General features: G+C 44.0%; 1 protein-coding gene across 1 annotated transcript in view; it reads right to left on the bottom strand.

Annotated features, from left to right (window-relative positions):
• Positions 1-10918: 10918 nt before the first annotated feature.
• LOC140728783 (dispanin subfamily A member 2b-like) overlaps positions 10919-24921 on the bottom strand; it is a 32337-nt gene continuing 18334 nt past the window's right edge. Inside the window, exon 2 of the mRNA XM_073047740.1 lies at positions 10919-11259. Coding sequence (XP_072903841.1) covers positions 11095-11259 — 165 coding nt within the window. The 3' untranslated portion in view covers positions 10919-11094. The remainder of the gene's footprint in view (positions 11260-24921) is intronic.

Raw genomic sequence — 24921 nt, 5'->3', positions numbered from 1 at the left:
TGGTATACTGCTGATGTCTTCCTTAGTGAAGACTGATGAAAAATACTCATTCAGTTCCTCTGCCAACTCCTTATCTCCCATTACAATTTCTTCTCATCGTACATCCCGACTGCACACATCAGCCATCATGAGTATCCAACTTGTCCCTCCTGAATGTCGACTTCATCCCGCTTGACTGTCCATCTTGTCGATCCCAACTGCCCACTTTGTCGATCCTGACAGTTCAGCTCCATCCTGACCATCTACCTTAGCCATCCCGACCATCCACATCATATATCTCAACTGCTGACCTCATCCACCCCAACTGCCCACCTCATCCTTCCTGACTGCCTACCTCATCCAACCTAATTGCCCATCTTGTCCATCCCGACCACCTACCTCGTCCATCCCAACTGCCCACTTGTCTATCCCAACCATCTACCTTGTCCATCCCAACTGCCCACTTGTCTATCCCAACCATCTACCTCGTCCATCCCAAATGCCAACCTTGTCCACCCCAACCATCTACCTCGTCCATCCCAACTGCCCACCTCATCCTTCCTGACTGCCCACCTCATCCATCCCAAATGCCCACCTTGTCCATCCCAACCATCTACCTCGTCCATCCCAAATGCCCACCTTGTCCATCCCAACCACCTTCCTCATCCATCCCAACTGCCCACCTCATCCTTCCTGACTGCCCACCTCATCCAACCCAATTGCCCACCTCGTCCATCCCAACTGCCCACTTGTCTATCCCAACCATCTACCTCGTCCATCCCAAATGCCCACCTTGTCCATCCCAACCATCTATCTCGTCCATCCCAAATGCCCACCTTGTCCATCCCAACCATCTACCTCATCCATCCCAACTGCCCACCTCATCCTTCCTGACTGCCCAACTCATCCAACCCAATTGCCCACCTTGTCCATCCCAACCATCTACCTCGTCCATCCCAACTGCCCACCTCATCCAACCTAATTGCCCATCTTGTCCATCCCGACCATCTACCTCGTCCATCCCAACTGCCCACTTCATCCTTCCTGACTGCCCATCTCATCCAACCCAATTGCCCACCTTGTCCATCCCAACCATCTACCTCGTCCATCCCAACTGCCCACTTGTCTATCCCAACCATCTACCTCATCCATCCCAACTGCCCACTTGTCTATCCCAACCATCTACCTCGTCCATCCCAAATGCCCACCTTGTCCATCCCAACCATCTACCTCGTCCATCCCAAATGCCCACCTTGTCCACCCCAACCATCTACCTCATCCATCCCAACTGCCCACCTCATCCTTCCTGACTGCCCAACTCATCCAACCCAATTGCCCACCTTGTCCATCCCAACCATCTACCTCGTCCATCCCAACTGCCCACCTCATCCAACCTAATTGCCCATCTTGTCCATCCCGACCATCTACCTCGTCCATCCCAAATGCCCACCTTGTCCATCCCAACCATCTACCTCGTCCATCCCAAATGCCCACCTTGTCCATCCCAACCATCTACCTCGTCCATCCCAATTGCCCATCTTGTCCATCCCAATCATCTACCTCGTCCATCTCAACTGCCCACCTCATCAAACCCGATTACCCATCTTGTCCATCCCAACCATCTACCTCATCCATCCCAACTGCCCACTTGTCTATCCCAACCATCTACCTCGTCCATCCCAACCATCTACCTCGTCCATCCCAACTGCCCACCTCATCCAACCCAATTGCCCATCTTGTCCATCCCAACCATCTACCTCGTCCATCTCAACTGCCCACCTCATCAAACCTGATTGCCCACCTTGTCCATCCCAACCATCTACCTCATCCATCCCAACTGCCCACTTGTCTATCCCAACCATCTACCTCGTCCATCCCAACCATCTACCTCGTCCATCCCAACTGCCCACCTCATCCAACCCAATTGCCCATCTTGTCCATCCCAACCATCTACCTCGTCCATCCCAACTGCCCACCTCATCAAACCCGATTGCCCACCTTGTCCATCCCAACCATCTACCTCATCCATCCCAACCATCTACCTCATCCATCCTGACTGCCCACTTCATCCAACCCGATTGCCCACCTTGTCCATCCCGACCATCTACCTCGTCCATTCCAACTGCCATCTCATTCATCCCAACCGCCCACCTCATCCATCCTGACTGCCCACCTCATTCCACATGACTGCCCACCTTGTTGATCCCAACTGCCCAGCTTGCCTTTCCTGACTGACCACCGCATCCATCCTGACTGCCCAAATCGTCTATCCCACCCACCCACTTCCTCCATTCCGAGTGTTCACCTCTTCCATTCTAGTTGTCCAATTTGTGCACCTCAACTGCCCACCTTATTCATCTAGCTTCTAACTCAACCAACCCACCTTGTCCATCCTGACTGGCCACATCATCCAACTCAACTGTCCACCTCGTCAATCCCGCTTCTCCAACATATCCATCCTGACTGCCCACCTCATTCATCCTGAGTGTCCAACTTGTCCCTCCCAACTGCCCACCTCATTCCATACAACTGTCCACCTTGTTGATCTCAATTGCCCACTTCATCCATCCTAATCGTCCACCCCGTCCACCCAGGTTGCCCACCTCGTCCATCCCGACCACCCATTTCATCAAACCCGACTGCCTACCTCATCCTCCCAACTATCCACGTCGTACATCCCGACTGCCCACATCATCCATCCTGACTGCCCAACTTGTCCATCCCACCTGTCCACCTCGTCGATCCTGACTGTCAACTTGTTGATCCTGACTATTCACCTTGTCTTTCCCGACAGCCCACCCTGTCCATCCTGACTGCCTAAATCATCTATCACTTCACCCATCCCAAAAGACCACTTCGTCTATCCCAATTGTCTGCCTTGACCATTCCAGCTATCCAGCTCATAAAACCCAACTGCCCACCTGTTCATCCTGACCAGCCACCTCGTACCTACCAACCACCCACCTCATCTCTGCCGACCGACCACTTCATCCCTGCTGACCGCCCACCTTGTCTCTGCTGACTGCCACCTTATCCATACCAAGCAACCAACTTTCCAATCTGCATCCCTTAGTCTCTGTAACTGGACTTGCCTTGATCACTTCTTCGGGCAGTTCATTCAGGTAGCCACCACCCTCTGTGTGGAAAGCAGCAACTCTGATCTCCTATAAACTTCTACCTTCTCACCTAATTGTGACTTCTAGCCTTGGAAGAATTCCCTGAGTATTTACTCAGATGAATTTTGTCTGCACCCTCTACAGTGCATTCACATCCTTGCTATTGTCAAGACTTCATCAATGTGAGAATCTCTGTCTCCACCACATTAGAGACTGAGATTTAGAGTGTTATGCAGCAGTGATACAGGCCCTTTTGTCCAACTCCTCAATGCCATCTCATACCATTTGCCTATATCTGCCAAAACCTTTCCTATCCATGTACTTGTCTAAGTGTCTTTCCCTGTAATTGTACCCACCTCTACAACTTCCTTTAGCAGCTTGTTCCATGAACACTCCACCTTCAGTGTGCCTCAGGTCCCTTTTAAATGTTTCCCCTCACCTTCAATTTACACCTTCTTGATTTAGACTCCCCTATCCTGTGCAAAGGATTATAACAATCTACCTTACCTATACCACTTATGATTTTATAAAGTCACTTTTCAGACTCCTATGCTCCAGGGAAAACAATCCCAGTCTGTTCAGTTTCCACAAATACTCCAGCCCTCTAGTCCCGGTAACATCATTGTAAAAAGACCCTGATGGGAATAGGGTACAAGTCTCAGATTTGTTGTCAAAATGTGAGATAGAAAAGGCAATGTAACAGTGATCATAGGGAACTTCAATATTCAGGTAAACTGGGAAAACACAGGTTTGTGAGTGTCAGTGTCAGAGCCCTCTTGAAGTTGGGAGTGAGTGCAAAAGGAACATATTGGGAGTGAGATAGGTCTTTTTCAGCTGCACAGGCACAGTAAGTGTCAGCATCAGATGCCTAAAACCAGCTGCAAATAAAAGGAGGGTAGGCTCAAGCGGGGCGGCCATTTTTTGAGAGTGTCAATGATAGAGTGGAAAGGCTTTGGCTTAACAGACTTTGGAGTGAACAGGCAGAGGCACTGTTTAGAAGAGGCAAGCCTTTATTTAAAGGATGGAATGTTCCTCCTATCAGATGTGGGAATTGAGGATACCTGATGATTTCCCTGATGACTACATCTGTAGGAAGTGCACCAAACCTCAGCTCCTGGCTGACCAGGTCAAGGAGTTGGAGCTGGAGTTGAATGTACTGAGAATCCTGGGGGGACCAATATCCTAGCGGGGAGGTTTGCTAGGGCTACGGGGCAGACTTTAAACTAGTAAGATGGGGGGGCGGAAATCAATTTGAGGAAACTATGGGAGAGGAGGTTAGTTCACCAGTAGAGCAAGTAAGTAGACCGTGTGTGAGGGAGGACAGGCAGGTGATGGAGCAGGGATGCGCTCAGCCCGAAGTTGTAGGGGAGAAGAAAGAAAAGGATAATAAATTTGAATGCATTGCTAGGGATGAAAAGAGAGGAGGAGGTGGAGAGTATCTTAAATGTATCTATTTTAATGCTAGGAGCATTGTAAGAAAGGTGGATGAGCTTAAAGTGTGGATTGATACATGGAATTATGATGTTGTAGCTATTAGTGAAACATGGTTGCAGGAAGGGTGTGATTGGCAACTAAATATTCCTGGATTTAGTTGCTTCAGGTGTGATAGAGTAGGAGGGGCCAGAGGAGGAGGTGTTGCATTGCTTGTCCGAGAAAATCTTATGGCGGTGCTTTGGAAGGATAGATTACAGAGCTCCTCTAGGGAGGCTATTTGGGTGGAATTGAGGAATGGGAAAGGTGTAGTAACACTGATAGGAGTGTATTATAGGCCACCTAATGGGGAGCGTGAGTTGGAAGAGCAAATGTGTAAGGAGATAGCAGATATTTGTAGTAAACACAAGGTGGTGATTGTGGGAGATTTTAATTTTCCACACATAGATTGGGAAGCTCATTCTGTAAAAGGGCTGGATGGTTTAGAGTTTGTGAAATGTGTGCAGGATAGCTTTTTGCAACAATACATAGAAGTACCGACTAGAGATGGGGCAGTGTTGGATCTCCTGTTAGGGAATGCGATAGGTCAGCTGACAGATGTATGTGTTGGGGAGCACTTCGGGTCCAGTGATCACAATAGCATTAGCTTCAATATAATTATGGAGAAGGACAGGACTGGACCTAGAGTTGAGATTTTTGATTGGAGAAAGGCTAACTTTGAGGAGATGCGCAGGGATTTAGAGAGAGTGGAATGGGTCAAGTTGTTTTATGGGAAGGATGTAATAGAGAAATGGAGGTCATTTAAGGGTGAAATTATGAGGGTACAGAATCTTTATGTTCCTGTTCGGTTGAAAGGAAAGATTAAAGGTTTGAAAGCGCCATGGTTTTCAAGGGATATTAGAAACTTGGTTCGAAAAAAGAGGGATGTCTACAATAGATATAGGCAGCATGGAGTAAAGGAATTGCTCGAGGAATATAAAGAATGTAAAAGGAAACTTAAGAAAGAGATTAGAAAAGCTAAAAGAAGTTACGAGTTTGGTTTGGCAAATAAGGTGGAAGTAAATCCGAAAGGCTTCTACAGTTATATTAAAAGCAAGAGGATAGTGAGGGATAAAATTGGTCCCTTAGAGAATCAGGGTGGTCAGCTATGTGTGGAGCCGAGGGAGATGGGAGAGATTTTGAACGATTTCTTCTCTTCGGTATTCACTAAGGAGAAGGATATCGAATGGTGTAAGGTGTGGGAAACAAGTAAGGAAGTTATGGAACCTATGACAATTAAAGAGGTGGAAGTACTGGCGCTTTTAAGAAATTTAAAAGTGGATAAATCTCCGGGTCCTGACCGGATATTCCCCAGGACCTTGAGGGAAGTTTGTGTAGAGATAGCAGGAGCTCTGACGGAGATCTTTCAGATGTCATTAGAAACGGGGATTGTGCCGGAGGATTGGCGTATTGCTCATGTGGTTCCATTGTTTAAAAAGGGTTCTAGAAGTAAGCCTGGCAATTATAGACCTGTCAGTTTGACATCAGTGGTGGGTAAATTAATGGAAAGTATTCTTAGAGATAGTATTTATAATTATCTGGATAGACAGGATCTGATTAGGAGTAGCCAGCATGGATTTGTGCGTGGAAGGTCATGTTTGACAAACCTTATTGAATTTTTTGAAGTAGTTACGAGGAATGTTGACGAGGGTAAGGCAGTGGATGTAGTCTATATGGACTTCAGCAAGGCCTTTGACAAAGTTCCACATGGAAGGTTAGTTAAGAAGGTTCAGTCGTTAGGTATTAGTGCTGGAGTAATAAAATGGATTCAACAGTGGCTAGATGGGAGATGCCAGAGAGTAGTGGTGGATAATTGTTTATCGGGATGGAGGCCGGTGACTAGCGGGGTGCCTCAGGGATCTGTTTTGGGCCCAATGTTGTTTGTAATATACATAAATGATCTGGATGATGGGGTGGTAAATTGGATTAGTAAGTATGCTGATGATACTAAGGTAGGAGGTGTTGTGGATAATGAGGTGGGTTTTCAAAGCTTGCAGGGAGATTTATGCCGGTTAGAAGAATGGGCTGAACGTTGGCAGATGGAGTTTAATGCTGAGAAGTGTGAGGTTCTACATTTTGGCAGGAATAATCCAAATAGAACATACAGGGTAAATGGTAGGGCATTGAGGAATGCAGTGGAACAGAGAGATCTAGGAATAACAGTGCATAGTTCCCTGAAGGTGGAGTCTCATGTAGATAGGGTGGTGAAGAAGGCTTTTGGAACGCTGGCCTTTATAAATCAGAGCATTGAGTACAGAAGTTGGGATGTAATGTTAAAATTGTACAAGGCATTGGTAAGGCCAAATTTGGAATATTGTGTACAGTTCTGGTCACCGAATTATAGGAAAGATATCAATAAATTAGAGAGAGTGCAGAGACGATTTACTAGGATGTTACCAGGGTTTCAGCACTTAAGTTACAGAGAAAGGTTGAACAAGTTAGGTCTCTATTCATTGGAGCGTAGAAGGTTGAGGGGGGATTTGATCGAGGTATTTAAAATGTTGAGAGGGATAGATAGAGTTGACGTGAATAGGCTGTTTCCATTGAGAGTAGGGGAGATTCAAACGAGAGGACATGATTTGAGAGTTAGGGGGCAAAAGTTTAAGGGAAACACGAGGGGGTATTTCTTTACTCAGAGAGTGATAGCTGTGTGGAATGAGCTTCCTGTAGAAGTAGTAGAGGCCAGATCAGTTGTGTCATTTAAGGTAAAATTGGATAGGTATATGGATAGGAAAGGAGTGGAGGGTTATGGGCTGAGTGCGGGTAGGTGGGACTAGGTGAGATTAAGAGTTCGGCACGGACTAGGAGGGCCGGAATGGCCTGTTTCCGTGCTGTGATTGTTATATGGTTATATGGTTATAATCATTCAGGAGGCTGAAAATGGGGCAGAATTTGTTATGTGCATCCAGGAAGGTTTCTAAAGTCACTATGTGGGTGGTCAAACAAGAGGAGCCATCGTACTGGACCTGGCGTTTTGTAAAGAGCCTGGCCAGGTGACTGACCTTTCAGTGGATGTACAGATAGGGAACAGTGATCACAACTCCTTATCTTTGGGGATAGTTGTAGATAAAGATAGGTATGGTCCTTGTGAAAGAGTTTTAAATTGGAGTAGGGCAAATACTGAGTTCATGAGGCAGGAACTAAGTAGAGTTAATTGGGAAGACTTTTTATTGGGCAAGTCCACATCAGGTATGCGGAGCGTGTTTAAAAGTCAATTGCACAGAAAACAGGAAAGGTTAGAAGGATGGGATGGATAGATAAGAGAACCTTGGATGTTCAGAGAAGTGATGAATTTAGTCAAGAAAAAGAAGGAAAAGTATATAAAGCTTCACACACAAAATGCTAGTGGAACGCAACAGGCCAGGCAGCATCTACAGGAAGAAGTACAGTCGATGTTTCGGGCCGAGACGCTTCATCAGGACTAACTGAAAGAAAAGATAATGAGATTTTGAAGTGGGAGGGGGAGGGGGAAATCCAAAATGATAGGAGAAGACAGGAGGGGAGGGATCAAGCTAAGAGCTGGAAAGTTGATTGGCAAAAGGGATACACAGCTGGAGAAGGGAAAGGTTCATGGGACAGGAGGCCTAGGGAGAAAGAAAGGGGGAGGGGAGCACCAGAGGGAGATAGAGAACAGGCAAGGAGTGATTGTGAGAGGGGCAGAGAGAGAAAAGAGAGGGAAAAAATGGGGAGGAAAAATAAATAAATAAATGAATAAATAAGGGATGGGGTAAGAAGGGGAAAAGGAGCATTAACAGAAGTTATAGAAATTAATGCTTGTAAAGATTCAGAAAGGATCAAGTGAAACACATGAGAAGTATAAAGAAGCCAGAAAAGAAATAAAGAAGGGAATTAGCAAAGATAGGAGGGGCCATGAAGAGTCCTTGGCAAGAAGGATTAAAGCGAATCTCAAAACATTCTATTAGATAGATAGATAGATAGATAGATAGATAGATAGATAGATAGATACTTTATTCATCCCCATGGGGAAATTCAACTTTTTTCCAATGTCCCATACACTTGCTGTAGCAAAACTAATTACATACAATACTTAACTCAGTAAAAAAATATGATATGCATCTAAATCACCGTCTCAAAAAGCATTAATAGCTTTTAAAAAGTTCTTAAGTCCTGGAGGTAGAATTGTAAAGCCTAATGGCATTGGGGAGTATTGACCTCTTCATCCTGTCTGAGGAGCATTGCATTGATAGTAACCTGTCACTGAAACTGCTTCTCTGTCTCTGGATGGTGCTATGTAGAGGATGTTCAGAGTTATCCAAGAGGATAACTAGTGAGACAGTGGGACCACTCAAAGATAAAGGGGGAAGTATTTACTTGGATGTGAAGAATGTGAGTGAGGTACTTAATGAGTACTTGCTTCAGTATTTAACAAAGAAAAGGATATGGAGGACCACAAAATCAGTTCTGAGTGTATAGACATGTTAGGGCATTTAGAGGTCAAGGAGGAGGAAGTATTGGGCCTTCTAATGAGTATTAAGGTGGATGTCCACAGTCCTGATAGGATTTACCCCAGGTTATTGATGGAAGCAGGAGATGAGATTGCTGGAGTTTTGACCAGTATCTTTGTGTCCTCTCTAGCTACCAAGGTCCTAGAGGATTGGTGAGTGGCTAATTTTGTACCTCTATTTAAGAAGGGAACAACGGAAAATGCTGAGAACTATAGACCGATGAATCTCATGTCAGGTGTAGGAAATTGTTGGAGAATATTCTTAAGGATAGAGTATCTGAGCATTTGGAAACCCATGGCCTAACTAGGGAGAGCCAGTATGGCTTTTTGAGATTGAGTTGGCAGTGAGAAAGGCAAATGTAATGTTAGCATTCATTTTACAAGGTCTAGAATATAAGGCCAAGGATGTGATGCTGAGGCTTTATAAGGTACTGGTTTTGTGCTCCTCATCTAAGAAAAGATGTGCTGGCATTAGAGAGGGTTCAGAGGAGGTTCACAAGGTTGATTTCCGGAATGAAACAGTTCTAATACGAGGAATGTTTGATAGCTTTGGGTCTGTACCTGCTGGAATTTAGAAGAATGGGGGGGGGATCTCACTGAAACCTTTCAAATGTTGAAAGGTCGAGACAGAGTAGATGTGGAAAGGATATTTACCATGGTGAAAGAGTCTAGGACAAGAGTGTATATTTAAAACAGATTTCCTTAGTCAGAGAGTGGTGAATTTGTGGAATTTATTACCACAGACAGCTGTGGATGCCAGGCCATTGGATGTATTTAAGGCAGAGCTGGATAGGTTCTTGATTGGACATGGCATCAAAAGTTATGGGGAGAGGGTTGGGGAGTGTGGCTGAGGAAGTGAAGAAAGAATCAGCCATGAATGAATGGCAGTGTCATGGTCCAGTCCGTTGACTCCTCATTTCTGTTAATTTCCTTTTCCCCGTGTTTTACCTGGCTCTTTGATTAAGGCACCCAATCTTCATCCGATCCGGCAGCATAAAAAATTTGGCTTACATCTACTCAGGGCTGGACCATCACCTCGGCCAGTACAGCAATGTACGTTCTGGGCCACCGAGAAGGGTGGACTCTGAGGTGCTTTGGTGCCGGTGGTGCTTTGGGAATTCTGTCATTTTTGTGTCCAGCTGAGTATTACCGGCTGTTTGCCGCTACTCTGAGCCAAGATACACATTGCCTGTCCTTGTTTGGTTTTGTTGTCTCGTGTCCAGCTGAGTATTGCCAGCTGTTTTCCACTACTCTGAATCAAGATACGAATTATTTGTTGTTGGTTGGTTTTGTCATGCCATGTCCAAGTCGAAGTTCAGGCTTCATGTCCAAGACCAAGTCCCGGCTCCATGTCCAAGGCCAAGACCAGGCTCTGTGTCTGAGTCCAAGTCCAGGCTCTGTGTCCAAGCTCCTCCTGTTTATTGTCCAACATTCACGTCTGTGTAAGCATCTAACCCTCGCTCCCTGGCTTTTTTTGCAACTATTAATAAACATACTTCTGTTAATGCTACCTACGTGTTGGTGTCCTGCACTTGGGTCCACTTCCAGTCGCTGCATGCAACAGACAGAGCAGACTCAATAGGCCAAATGGCCTAATTCTGCTCCTACATTTTATGATATTGATTTGATTCGAAATTCTGGTCTTCTGAAAGAACAGGTGCAGTTAGTTCTGTAATTTTTAATGAGATTAGCAAGAGTATAATTTATTTTAATTTAAGTTTGTTAGCTTGCATTTGTCCTGTGCTGCTGCTGATGTTCATGGCATTACACTCTGTGTATATGTGTCGGTGACAACTATAAACTTGAACTTGAACTGGATGACAATTGAAGAGAGGCAGGCAAGTAATGGCCTGTTAGAGCTCCACAATGTTTCAAAACAAACAAAAAATGTATTCATTGTCATTTTTATTGCACATTTTGTGTTCTATGATTAGTCCTGCATTACAATATCCTTTAGAACTAGCTTAGCATTAACACAAGACAGAACAGCAGTCCAAGATTTAAAATGCTGAAGCAGTCTATGTTATACGATGACCTCTCCCCACACTGCCCCACAGGCTGTTTCTACCCATAATAATGTCTCACAGAAAAAACTCCAAGAAATGCTAATATAATCATAAGAAGACACAGAAGGAGGGTGAGAACAGTTGCTGCGATGTTGAGGTATTTAGCTGTGTTACCATAGTGTTTGACTCCATCCAGATCACCAAAAAGTCTACGGTCTCTGGCCTAGAAGGCAAAGAAAAATGAATTGAGATCATTGAAGAGACAGACATAAGACCATAAAACATGGGAGTAGAATTAGGCCATTCATGGAAAGCAAATTTAGAAATCCAGAAAATATAGAAAGAAACATAGAAAACCTACAGCACAATACAGGCCCTTTGCTCCACAATGCTGTGCCAAACATGTACTTACCTTACAAATTACCTAGGGTTACCCATAGCCCTCTATTTTTCTAAGCTCCATGTAGCTATCCAGGAGTCTCTTAAAAGACCCTATCGTATCTGCCTCCACCACCATTGCCGGCAGCCCATTCCACATACACATTGCATAGAAAAACTTACCCCTGTCATCTCCTCTGTACCTACTTCCAAGCAACTTAAAACTGTGCCCTCTTGTGTTAGCCATTTCAGCCCTGGGAAAAAGCCTCTGACTATCCACACGATCAATGCCTCTCATAATCTTATACACCTCTATCAGGTCACCTCTCATCCTCCGTCGCTCCAAGGAGGAAAGGCCAAGTTCACTCAACCTATTCTTATAAGGCATGCTCCCCAATCCAGGCAACATCCTTGTAAATCTCCTCTGCACCCTTTCTATAGTTTTCACATCCTTCCTATAGTGAGGTGACCAGAATTGAGCACAGTACTCCAAGTGGGGTCTGACCAGGGTCCTGTATAGCTGCAACATTACCTCTCAGCTCCTCAACTCAATCTCACAATTGAAGGCCAATGTATGCCTTCTTAACCACAGAGTCAACCTGCACAGCAACTCTGAGTGTTCTATGGACACACCCCAAGATCCTTCTAATCCTCCACACCGCCATGAGTCTTTTCCATTAATACTATATTCTGCCATCATATTTGACCTAACAAAATGAACCACCTCACACTTATCTGGGTTGAACTCCCATCTGCCACTTCTCATCCCAGTTTTGCATCCTATCAATGTCCCACTGTAACCTCTGACAGCCCTTCACAATATCCACAACACCCCCAAACTTTGTGTCATCCTAGAGTAAAGAGACTTGGGAGTGCTCGTGCAGGATTCCCTAAAGGTTGCAAGTTGAATCAGTCATAAGGAAGGCAAATGTAATGTTAGCATTCATTATCAGAGGACTAGAATATAAAAGCAAGGATGTAATGCTGAGGTTTTACAAGGTATTGGTCAGACTACACTTGGAGTATTATGTACTGGATCATAGTGGCCCTACCCATCCCTTCGAATTCTGAATTTGCTCCCTGTTTAGAAAATAGTCCACACTTTTATTCCTCATACTAAAGTGCATGACCATACATATAACCATATAACAATTACAGCATGGAAACAGGCCATCTCGGCCCTTCTAGTCCATGTGGAACGCTTACTCTCACCTAGTCCCACTGACCCGCACTCAGTCCATAAACCTCCATTCCTTTCCTGTCCATATACCTATCGGATTTTACTTTAAATGACAATACCAAACCTGCCTCTACCGCTTCTACTGGAAGCTCGTTCCACACAGCTACCACTCTCTGAGTAAAGAAATCCCCCTCGTGTTACCCTTAAACTTTTGCCCCCTAACTCTCAACTCATGTACTCTTGTTTGAATCTCCCCTACTCTCAGTGGAAAAAGTCATCCACATCAACTCTATCTATCCCCCTCATAATTTTAAATACCTCTATCAAGTCCCCCCTCAACCTTCTACGCTCCAAAGAATAAAGACCTAACTTGTTCAACCTTTCTCTGTAACTTAGGTGCTGAAACCCAGGTAACATTCTAGTAAATCTCCTCTGTACTCTCTCTATTTTGTTGACATCTTCCCTATAATTTGGTGACCAGAACTGTATACAATACTCCAAATTCGGCCTTACCAATGCCTTGTACAATTTTAACATTACATCCCAACTCCTGTACTCAATGCTCTGATTTAAAAAGGACAGCATACCAAAAGCTTTCTTCACCACCCTATCCACATGAGATTCCACCTTCAGGGAACTATGCACCATTATTCCTAGATCACTCTGTTCTACTGCATTCCTCAATGCCCTACCATTTACCATGTGTGTCCTATTTAGATTACTCCTACCAAAATGTAGCACCTCACACTTATCAGCATTAAACTCCATCTGCCATCATTCAGCCCACTCTTCTAACTGGCCTAAATCTCTCTGCAAGCTTTGAAAACCTACTTCATTATCCACAACACCACCTATCTTAGTATCATCTGCATACTTACTAATCCAATTTACCACCTCATCATCAGATCATTAATGTATATGACAAACAACATTGGACCCAGTACAGATCCTTGAGGCACACCACTGGTCTCTGGCCTCCAACCTGACAAACAGTTATCCACCATTACTCTCTGGCATCTCCCATCCAGCCACTGTTGAATCCATTTTACTACTTCAATATTAATATCTAATGATTGAACCTTCCTAACTAACCTTCCATGCGGAACCTTGTCAAAGGCCTTACTGAAGTCCATATAGACAACATCCACTGCTTTACCCTCGTCAACCTTCCTCATAACCTCTTCAAAAAATTCAATAAGATTTGTCAAACATGACCTTCCACGCATGTTGACTGTTCCTAATCAGACCCTGTCTATCCAGATAATTATATATACCATCTCTAAGAATACTTTCCATTAATTTACCCACCACTGAAAGGCCTATAATTGCTAGGTCTACTCTTAGAACCCTATTTAAACAATGAAACCACATGAGCGATACACAAATCCTCAGGCACCATTCCTGTTTCTAATGACATTTGAAATATTTCTGTCAGAGCCCCTGCTATTTCTACACTAACCTCCCTCAAGGTCCTAGGGAATATCCTGTCAGTACCCGGAGATTTATCCACTTTTATATTCCTTAAAAGCGCCAGTACTTCCTCCTCTTTAATTGTCATAGTTTCAGTAACATCCCTACTCGTTTCCCTTACCTTACACAATTCAATATCCTTCTCCTTAGTGAATACCGAAGAAAAGAAATTGTTCAAAATCTCCCCCCTCTCTTTCGGCTCCACACATAGCTGTCCACTCTGAGTCTCTAAGGGACTAATTTTAACCCTCACTATCCTTTTGCTATTAATATAGCTGTAGAAACCCTTGGATTTATTTTCACCTTACTTGTCAAAGCAACCTCGTATCTTCTTTTAGCTTTTATAATTTCTTTCTTAAGATTCTTCTTACATTCCTTATATTCCTTGAGTACCTCATTTACTCTATGCTGCCTATATTTATTGTAGATATCTCTCTTTTTCCTAACCCAAGTTTCCAATATCCCTTGAAAACCATGGCTCTCTCGAACTTTTAACCTTTCCTTTCAACCTAACAGGAACATAAAGATTCTGTACCCTCAAAAGTTCACCTTTAAAAAACCACCATTTCTCTATTACATCCTTCCCAGAAAACAAATTGTCCCAATCCACTCCTTCTAAATCCTTTTGCATCTCCTCAAAGTTAGCCTTTCTCCAATCAAAAATCTCAACCCTGGGTCCAGTCCTATCCTTCTCCATAATTATATTGAAACTAATGGCATTGTGATCACTGGACCCGAAGTGTTCCCCAACACATACTTCTGTTACCTGATCTATTTCATTGCCAAACAGAAGATCCAATATATATATATATATATATATATATATATATATCAATATATAGAGATACCTACGAGAGAGGATGCAATACTTGATCTCCTATTAGAGAACCAGACAGGTCAGGTAACACAAGTATATGTAGGTGAACATTTTGGGTCCAGTGACCATAATGTCATTAGTTTCAAGTTAATTATGGATAAGGTTTGGTCTGGTCTTTGAGTTGAGGTTCTAAATTGGAGAAGGACCAATTTTGTGAAAATGAGAAAGGATCTAGGAACAGTGGATTGGGATAAGTTGTTTTCTGACAAGGATGTATTCAATAAGTGGAAGGCCTTCAAAGGTGAAATTTTGACAGTGCAGAGTTTGCATGTTCCTGCCAGGATTAAAGGCAAATCTACCCACAAGGATGTTAGTAACTGTCCAGTTCAGGTGCAAACCGTCCCGTCGGAACAGGTCCCACCTTCCCTGGAACAAAGCCCAATTGTCCAGAAACATGAAACATGAAACATGAAGTATTTAGCAACATTATCTTCCTATTTCTAGCCTCACTAGCACGTGGCACGGGTAGCAATCCTGAGATTGCAGCCCTGGAGATTCCTTCCTTCAACTTTGCACTTAACTCCCTAAACTCTCTTTGCAGGACCTCCTCCTCCTTCCTATCCACATCATTGCTCCCTACATGGACCACAACATCTGGCTGCTCACCTTCCCTCCTGAGAATACTGAGAACTCTATCCAAGATATCGTGGACCCTGGCACCAGGGAGGCAACAGACCATCCGGGATTCGCGATCTCTCCCACAGAACCTCTTATCTATCCGCCTAACTATCGAATCCCCTATCACTAGTGCTCTCCTCTTTTCCCTCCTTGCTTTCTGAGCTGAGGGTCCAGTCTCGGTGCCAGAGACATGACCACTACAACTGAATTTATACACTCAATGCTATTCCGTGGTCCTCTATATCCTTTTCCTTGGTAAATACTGAAGCAAAGTACTCATAGAAGTACTTACTCACTCTCTGCATCCAAGCAAATGTTCCCCCCTTTATCCCTGAGTGGTCCCACCCTCTTCCTAGTTATCCTTTTACTCTTGGTGGATGTACAGAATGCCTTGGGATTCACCCTAATCCTACTTGCCAAGGAATTTTCATGGTGTCTCCTGGATTTCCTAATTCCCTTCTTTAGTTCGTTACTGGTTTCTTCATACTCCTCATGTACTTTAGTTCAATCTTAAACTACTTTTGCTTTTTCTTGACTAAATTCATCACCTCTCTGGACATCCAAGGTTCTCATCTTTCTATCCCTGTCCTTCCTTCTACCTGGAACATACATTTTCTGTACTCTGTGCAATTGATCTTTAAACACCTTCCACATATGGACTTGCCAGAGAAAAGGTGTTCTCAATTAAGGTTTCTTAGTTACTGCCTTATGCCCTCGTAATTTGCTCTACTCCAATTTAAAACACTCTCACAGGACCATACCTATCCTTATCTATAACTATGCTGAAAGATAAGGAGTTGTGGTCACTTTTCCCTAACTTTTTCCCCACTGAAAGGTCAGTCTCCTAGCTAGGCTTATTAATCAACCCCTCCTCCTATTGGACCATGCACATATTGATTCTAGAAACTTTACTGGATACACTTAACAAATTCAGTCCCATCTAAACCCTTTACACTAAGAAAGCCCCAGTTTATGTTAGGGAAGTTGAAATCCCCCATGACAACAACCCTATTATATTTACACATTTCCTTAACTGGTCACATATCTGTCCCTCAACATTCCAGTGGTTATTATTATTGTCCAACCTCTCCTTGTAGCTCATGCTCCAGGATTTTATACATTTTGAAGAGGTCACCCCTCAACTCCTACACAATAAAGTCCAAGCCTGCACTAGCAGTCCCTTTGAGATGTTGACTATTTTTTCAGATGTTTAGAGGACATCTTCCTGCTGCCAGCTGGTTGGGGATCAGGTGTCAGTATGTGAGAAGCAGCAGTGTTGAGGATTAAATAGAGAGTGGGATTAGACTAAATGAATTATTGAAATGGCAGAGTGAAAAATTATAGAAACAGGAACATTAGCCCAATTTGTACATGCTCAGCTAAATTCCCATCTTTTAGAACCATTTGCCCATGTATGGCTGAGGAACTGGTGCAGGAGACAGGGCTTCAGATTTCTGGATCATTGGGATCTCTTCTGGAGAAGCAATGACCAGTACAGAAAGGACGGATTACACCTGAACCCAAGGGGGACCAATATCCTTGCAGACATGTTTAGTGGAGCTGTTGACGATGGTTTAAACTAATTTGGTAGGGGCATGGGAATCAGAGTGATAGGATTCAGGATGGGACAGTTGGGAAACAAGTGAAGTCTGTCAGGAAGGACAAGCAGATGATAGGGTAAAATTGCAGTCACTAAGGTGAGTTGCAGTGTAATGAATACAGGACTGAAGATGCCATTCTGTATTCAAATGCAAGCAGTATATGGAATAAGGTAAATGATCCTGTCGAGCTACAGATTGGTAGGTATGACTTTGTGTACATCACTGAGTCATGGCTGAATGAAGATCATAGTTGGGAGCTTAATATCCAAGGATACACATTATATTGAAAGGACAGGCAGAGGGGGCGGGGTGGCTCTGTTGGCAAAATATGAAGTCAAATCCTTAGAAAGAGATGACATAGGATCAGAAGATGTAAGATCCTTGCAGAAAGAGCTAAGAAACTGCAAGGGTAAAAAGATCCTGATGAAAGTTGTATGCAGGCCTCTGAACAGTAGCCAGGATGTGGGGTGCAAATTACAGTGGGAAATGGAAAACACATGCCAAAAGGGCAATGATAACACAGTAGTGGGGGATTTCAATATGCAGGTAGATTGGGATAACCAGGTTGGTGTTGGATCCTCAAGAGAATTTGAAGAACGCTTAAGAGATGGTTTTCTAGTGCAGATTGTAGTTGAGCCCAATGGGGGAAAAGCTATTCTGTATTGGGTACTGTGCAGTAAACCAGATTTGATTAGGGAGTTTAGAGTAAGGGGACACTCAGGAGCCAGTGATCAGAATAGAATAGAATTCACATGGCAATTTGAGAAAGAAAAGCTGAAGTCAGATGTATCACGCCTACAGTGGAATAACAGGAATTATAGAGCCATGAGAGAAGAGCTGGCCAAACTTGATTGGAACAGAACCTTAGTAGGGATGATCGCAGAACAGCAATGGCTGGAGTTTCTGGGAACAATTCAGAAGGCACAGGATTTATAAATCCCAAAGAAATAGCATTCTAAAGGCAGGATGACATTACCGTGGGGGAGAAGTAAAAAAAAACATTAAAGCAAAAGAGAGGGCATATAATACAACAAAAATTAATGGGAAATTGTTATATTGGAAAGCTTTTTAAAAAAACAGAAGGTAATAAACAAAGCCATAAGGAGCAAAAAGATGAATTACAAAGATAACTAGCCAAAAATATAAAAGAGAATACCAAAAGTTTTTTTTCAGTTGTATAAAGAGTAAAATAGAGATGAGAGCAGATATTGGACTACCAGTAAATGGTGCTGTTGAGTAAGTAATGGTGGTCAGAAATGGTGGATAAACTGAATAAGCATTTTGTCAGTCTTCACTGTGGAAGACACATAAACACAAAAAAATAAGACCATAAGATATAGGAACAGAGTTTAGCCATTTGGCCCATCAAGTCTGGTCTGCCATTTCATCATGGCTGATCATTTTTCCTCTCAGCCCCAACCTCCTGTGCCCCCCCATATCCCTTCCTTGGCTTCCACAGCAGCCTGTGGCAACAAATTCCAGTGATTCACCACTTTCTGGCTAAAGAAATTCCTCCTCATCTCCATTCTAAAAGAATACTGCTTGATTCTAAGGCTGAGTTCTCTGGTCTTAGCCTCCCCCACCATAGCAAACATTCACTCAATCAAAGCCTTTCACCATTTGATAGGTTTCAATGAGGTCACCTCTCATTCTTCTGAACTCTAGTGAATACAGGCCCAGAGCCATCAAACCCTATTCATATGACAAGCCATTCAATGCTGGAATTAATTTTGTGAACCTTCTTTGAACCCTCTCAAATGTCAGCACATCCTTTCTTCGATAAGGGGCTCAAGACAGCTCATAATACACGAAGTAGGGACTCATCAGTGCCATATAAAATCTCAAAACCTCAACACTACATCCTTGCTTTTATATTCCAGTTCTCTCGAAATGAATATTTACATTACATTTGCCTTCCTGCAAGTTAACTTTGAGGGAATCTTGCACGAGGACTTTCAAGTCCCTTTCTACTTTGGATTTTTGAACTTTCTGCCCACTTAAAAATAAATAGTCCACGCTTTTATTCCTTCTCCAAAGGTGCATGACGATATAAGAAAGAAATCAGGAGGGCTAAAATGTGGCATGAGGTTGCCCTAGCAGACAAGGTAAAGATGAATCCTAATGGCTTCTTCAGAAATATTAAAAGCAAAAGGATTGCAAGGAATTAGTCCGCTGAATGATCAGAATGGTAATCTTTGGTGATACAGGACAAAATAGGACAAAGTCAGCATGGTTTCCTTAAGGGAAAATCTTGCCTGATGAAACTGTTGGAATTCTTTGAGGAGATTACATGTAGGATAGATAAAGGGGATGTAGTGGATGTTGTATATTTGGACTTTCAGAAGGCCTTTAACAAAGTGCCATACATGAGGCTGCTTACCAAGTCAAGAGTCCATGGTATTACTGGAAAGTTACTGGCATGGTTACAGTATTGACTAATTGGTAGAAGGCAGTATGTGAGAGTAAAAGGATCCTTTTCTGGTTGTTTGCCAGTGACGAATCATGTTCCATTAGGGTTGGTGTTGGGACTGCTTCTTTTTATGTTGTATATCAATGACTTAGATGATGGAATGGATGGCTTTATTCCCAAGGTTGCAGATGATACGAAGATTAGTACAGGGGCAGGTAGTGTTGAAGAATAGATAGACTGCAGAAGGACTTAGACAGATTAGGAGAATGTGCAAGTAGCAAATGAAATACAATGTTGGAAAATGCATGGAGAAAATCCAAAAATCTGAGAGGCAGGGTGACTTAGGAGTCTTTGTGCAGAACACCCTAAAGGTCAACTTGCAGGATGAGTCAGTGGTGAGGAAGGCAAATGCCATGTTAAAGTTCATTTCAAGAGGTCTAGAATACAAGAGCAGGGATGTGATGCTGAGGCTTTATAAGGCACTGGTGAGGCCTCACCTTGAGTGAATAGTTTTAGACTCCTCATTTTGAAAGAGATGTGCTAGCAATGGAGAGGGTTTAGAGGAGGTTCACAAGGATGATTCCGGGAATGAAATATCATACAAGGAACGTTTGATAGTTTTGGGTGTGTACTTGCTGGAATTTAGAAGGATGTGGTGGGGGGGGGGGGAATCTCATTGAAACCTTTCAAATGTTGACATTTGAACATGTGCCTAGATGAGGTTTGAACTGTGCCTAGACAGTAGATTTGGAAAGAATGTTTGCCATGATGGGGGAGTCTAGGACAGAAGGGCACAGCCTTAGGATGGAGGGGCACCCAGTTAAAACAGAGATGCAGAGAAATTTCTTTAGCCAGAGGGTGGTGACTTTGTGGAATTTATTACCACAGACAGCTGTAAAGGCCAGGTTATTGAATGTATTTAAGGCAGATCTTGATAGGTTCTTGATTGGACACGGCATCAAAGGCTACTGGGAGAAGGTTGGGGAGCAGGCTGCAGAGGGGAAAAAAAGATTGGCCATGATTGAATGGCAGAGCAGACTTGATGGATCAAATGTCCTAATCCTGTTCCTATGTTTTATGGTCTTTGCATGGAGCCAAGAGAGATGGGGGATAGCTTAATTTTTTTTTTTTGCAGCTGTATTTACTTGGGAGACAGATAGAATTCTTAGAAGAGAGACAAAGCAGCAGTGAGGTCATGGACCCTATATAGATTGCAGGGGAGGATGTGTTTGGCATCTTGAGGTAAATAGCTGTGGATAAATCCCCAGGGCCTGACAAGGTGTTCCCTCAGACCCTATGAGAGGCAAATGTGGAATTTGCAGAGATGCTAGCAGAGATATTTAGCAGCAGGTGAGGTACTGGAGGATTGGAGAATAGCTAATTATAAAAAGGCTCCTTTTTTAAAAAAGAAATTGTAGCTCAGTGAGCTTGGCATCAGTAGTGGGAAAGTTATTAGAAGGTATATTGAGGGACTAGATATACAAGTATTTGGATAGTTATGGACTGATTAAGAATTGTCAGCATGTCTAACCAATCTTATACTTTTCTTTGAGGAAGTTACAAGGAAAATTGATGAAAATAAGGCAATGAAGATTGTCTGTCTCGACTTTGGAAAGGTATTTTACAAGATTTACCCAGCTTGTTATTTCAAGATTCAAGATTCAAAAACTTTATTGTCATTCCAACCATACATCAGCTCTGCAGGGCAGAATGAGACAGCGTTTCCCGGGGCAAGTGCAATCATAACATAACAAACGCAACAATAAATAGTAAAACACAACAGTCAAGCAGATCTTCAAAGCATTCTAACAGATTAGTCAGGCAAGATTTCCCCTTAGGAAAACCATACTAACTTTGGCTTATTTTACCATATACTTCCAATACTCTGAAACCTCATCCTTAACAATCGACTCCAACATCTTCCCAACCACTAGAGTCAGGCTAACTGACCTATCATTTCCTTTCTTCTGCCTCCCTTCCTTCTTGAATCTGGAATGATATATGCAATTTTCAGCCCTCTGGAACCATGCCAGAATATAGTTAGTCTGGAAAGATCATTACTAATGCCTCCATAATCTCTTCAGTTACATCTTTCAGAACCTGGGGTGTAGTCCATTTGGTCCAGATGACTTGTCTACAAAGTTTCCCAAGCACTTTCTCCCTAGTAATGGCAACTGCACCAGCTAAGCCAGCATTTATTGCCTATCCTTAGTTGCCCTTGAGGAGGTGGTGACGAGCTGCCTTCTTGAACTGCTGCAGTCCCTGAGGTGTAGGTATACCCACAGTGCTGTTAGGGAGGGAATTCCATGATTTTGACCCAGCGACAATGGAGGAATGGCAATATGTTTCCAAGTCAGGATGGTGAGTGACTTGGAGGGGGAATTCCAAGTGCTGGTGTTCCCAGGTATCTGCTGCTCTTGTCCTAGATGGTAATGGTCTTGGGTCTGGAAGGTACTGCCTTAGGAACTTCTGTGTGTTGTTGTAGTGCATGTTGTAGGTAGTACACACTGCTGCAACTGTCCGTCGATGGTGGAGGAATTGGATGCTTGCGGAAGGGGTACCAATCAAGTGGCTGCCTTGTATGGGATGGTGTCAGGCTTCTTGTGTGGTGATGGAGCCCTGTGGACAGTGGAAAGGCTATGGGGAGTCAGGAGGTGAGTTACACGCCACAGGATTCCTAGCCTTTGACCTGCTCTAGTAGCTGTACTGGAACAGCTTAGCTAGTGGCATGGCAAGTTCTGGAGCACAAGTCTTCAGGACTATTGCCAGGATTTTGTCTGGGCCCAGAGCCTTTGCAGTATCCGGTGCTTTCAGCCACTTCTTGATGTTACCTGGAGTGATTCAGATTGGCTGCATACTGACATCTGGGATGCTGGGGACTTCTGGAGGAGGTGTAGCTGGATCATCTACTCAGCACTTCTGACTGAAGATTTTTATGTGTAAAGCCCTAATGTAATGGTTTTTCTGTAGCATCAGTGTTTGGGTTATGACTAGAGATAACAGGGGCTTTGGAATGTGCGTCGTCCAGTGAAGGGAGTGTTTTTTTCTTGTTGTGTGCCTGAGAGTGAGGTGATAGGTCTCTTGGTTTGGCGAGAGATGAAGAAAGAAGTCACAAGAAAGGGGAGGTCACAGACAGCAAACGGAGCTGACTTGGAGTGGGCCAGGAGTCGATGAAGCCCAGGTGAAATCGATGTTGGACCAACGACAGGGAAACTGTGAGCTCCAACGTGCACGTTAGACTGTTTCATTAAAATGGGCCCTTCTCTTTTTGTTTTTCTTTACTAACCCTTTAGTCAAATTAAGAATTATAAAGCTAAATCACTTAACTGCATATGGTGTACTGTCTGTTATTTTGTGCTACTGATTTGTAGTGGGAGAACAGACCACACAGATAATCCACACAAACAAGAGGTTTTGCACCTCAGATTCCACATGTTTGATGGGCCAGAGACAATCTTCCTTAGAATAACACCGCCGGCCAAACCGGACTGTTACAACTGTGGGTGTATCGTTCTGGGATTGATTTCATTGGATGCTGTGTGATCGCCCCGAGTATTGAACCAGTGGGTTGTGTGTTTAAGTCTGTGTTGGTATGGATGCTGCCGGGGTGGAGCAGTGGTGTGCATCTACAGGGTTACCGGTAACTAATGTGTGCGTGTTGAGTGGTAGTTACCGGTAACTAATGCATGCGTGTTGAGTGGGGTAGATATTCGTACTCCGGATGAATTGTTAATTCAACTTTTAAGTACTGTTAAAGCTTTCGGCAAAGTTACGATTGTGGGGCGGAGATTTGATAAAATGGCGGGCACAGACTTTGTTTTAGTTCAGACTATTGCTGGCGTAAGGGTGATGGGGGAGTGGGCTGGCTATACTTTCTGGGAGGAGGAGAGTTCTGGCAGAGCGGGCCGAATTGCAAGTAGAGTCTCCTATAGGTGGAAGCAGGGACTTCAAATACAGTGTTCTCTCATTTCTGAGGAGTGTGGGGAAGGAGCGGTCAGATTTGAAATATCTAATTAGTCTCTGTCACCCAGTGAAGAGTGAGAGTTCTGAGTTGGTATCAGCCCTTACCTCTCTAGTGAATAAATGGCCCAGTGCACAGGCAGAGGGTCCTAGTTATTGGAAGCTAAGAATATTCTCTGGAATAACGCCCACCCATAAGGGGGTAGAGGAGTATGAGACTTGGGCGGAGCAGACCTCTGAGTTGTTAGATGAGTGTTTGTGCTCTGATGATATAAAGATACAGAGATTGGCTGAGAGTTTGAGAGGGTAGATATGCTGACATTGTGAGAACTGTAAAGTCCCAGTACTCCCTTGCCTCTGCTGCGGCTAACATGCGGGCACTGGAAAATGCATTTGGCACAACAGGAAGCCCAATGGAGCACATCAGGGTTTCAGAACATGCATTAGGAGAAGGAGGAGAAGCTTTCTGCCTACATCTTTCGGCTAGAGAGGCAACTAAATTGCTTGTGGTGCAGAGGGGCCATTCAGGTGGCTGAGGTGGCTCAGTTAAGAATGGACCAGACAGCAAAGGGCACCCAGTCCCAGCACCTGATCCTTTGGTGTTTCCGACTGTCTCGTAAGACGTGCCCCCCTCCCTTGTTTGTTGAGCTGATCAGAGAAGTACAGGAGGAGGAGAATGCATCGGAGATGCAGGAGGGCTCTGTCAGCAGGGTACAGTTCTCAGTAGTGGCCCCTTGTATTGAAGTGACCACAGATAGCCCAACTCGGGGAGTGGTAAAGGAGATCATGGCAGAGCTGAGAACTGAGATGTCCCAGTTGTTATCAGTGGGTGTGCCCTCCCCTGCTATACAATGGAACTGATAGAGAGGCAGACCCCCTAAGGGGACTTGCTATGCAGAGGGCTGCTGGTGGCTGGGTTCCACGAGAAGGGGAGCGACTAGTATTGTCTGTTATAACTGTGGTGAAGAGGGGCACTTCAGGTGGGAGTGTGGATGACAGGAAACCCCTTTGAGAGTGAGCCCCTGGGCATCTAAGCAGAGAGAGACGTCGGGAAACTTAAAGGAGACCCAGTGAGGGAATGGCCTGATGTCCACAGGGAAACATATACCCAGCAATAAACCAGGAAACCCTACTCCTGAAGGCTCAGTGGGGCCAAGCTCCAGTGTATCACTATGGATAGAGTACTTATGCTAAAGCCATAGGGTCTTAGTGCTGGTGATTATCCATATGTTGGTTATTTGTCAGTGAAGCTGGAGTTTTCGGAGGCCGATGTGGGAGTGGCTGAGGCCCTGGATACATTAGTGCTGGTTTGTCTGGACCCCCTTGAGAAGGGCAGCATTTTAATTCTGGTGGAGACCAACACTCCTGTTGTGAGGAGGCTAATGGGAGCA

Source organism: Hemitrygon akajei, chromosome 6 (genome assembly GCF_048418815.1).
Source record: "Hemitrygon akajei chromosome 6, sHemAka1.3, whole genome shotgun sequence".
NCBI lineage: Eukaryota > Metazoa > Chordata > Chondrichthyes > Myliobatiformes > Dasyatidae > Hemitrygon > Hemitrygon akajei.
Note: the sequence above shows the minus strand (reverse complement) of the source record. Positions and strands in the feature narration are given on the sequence as shown.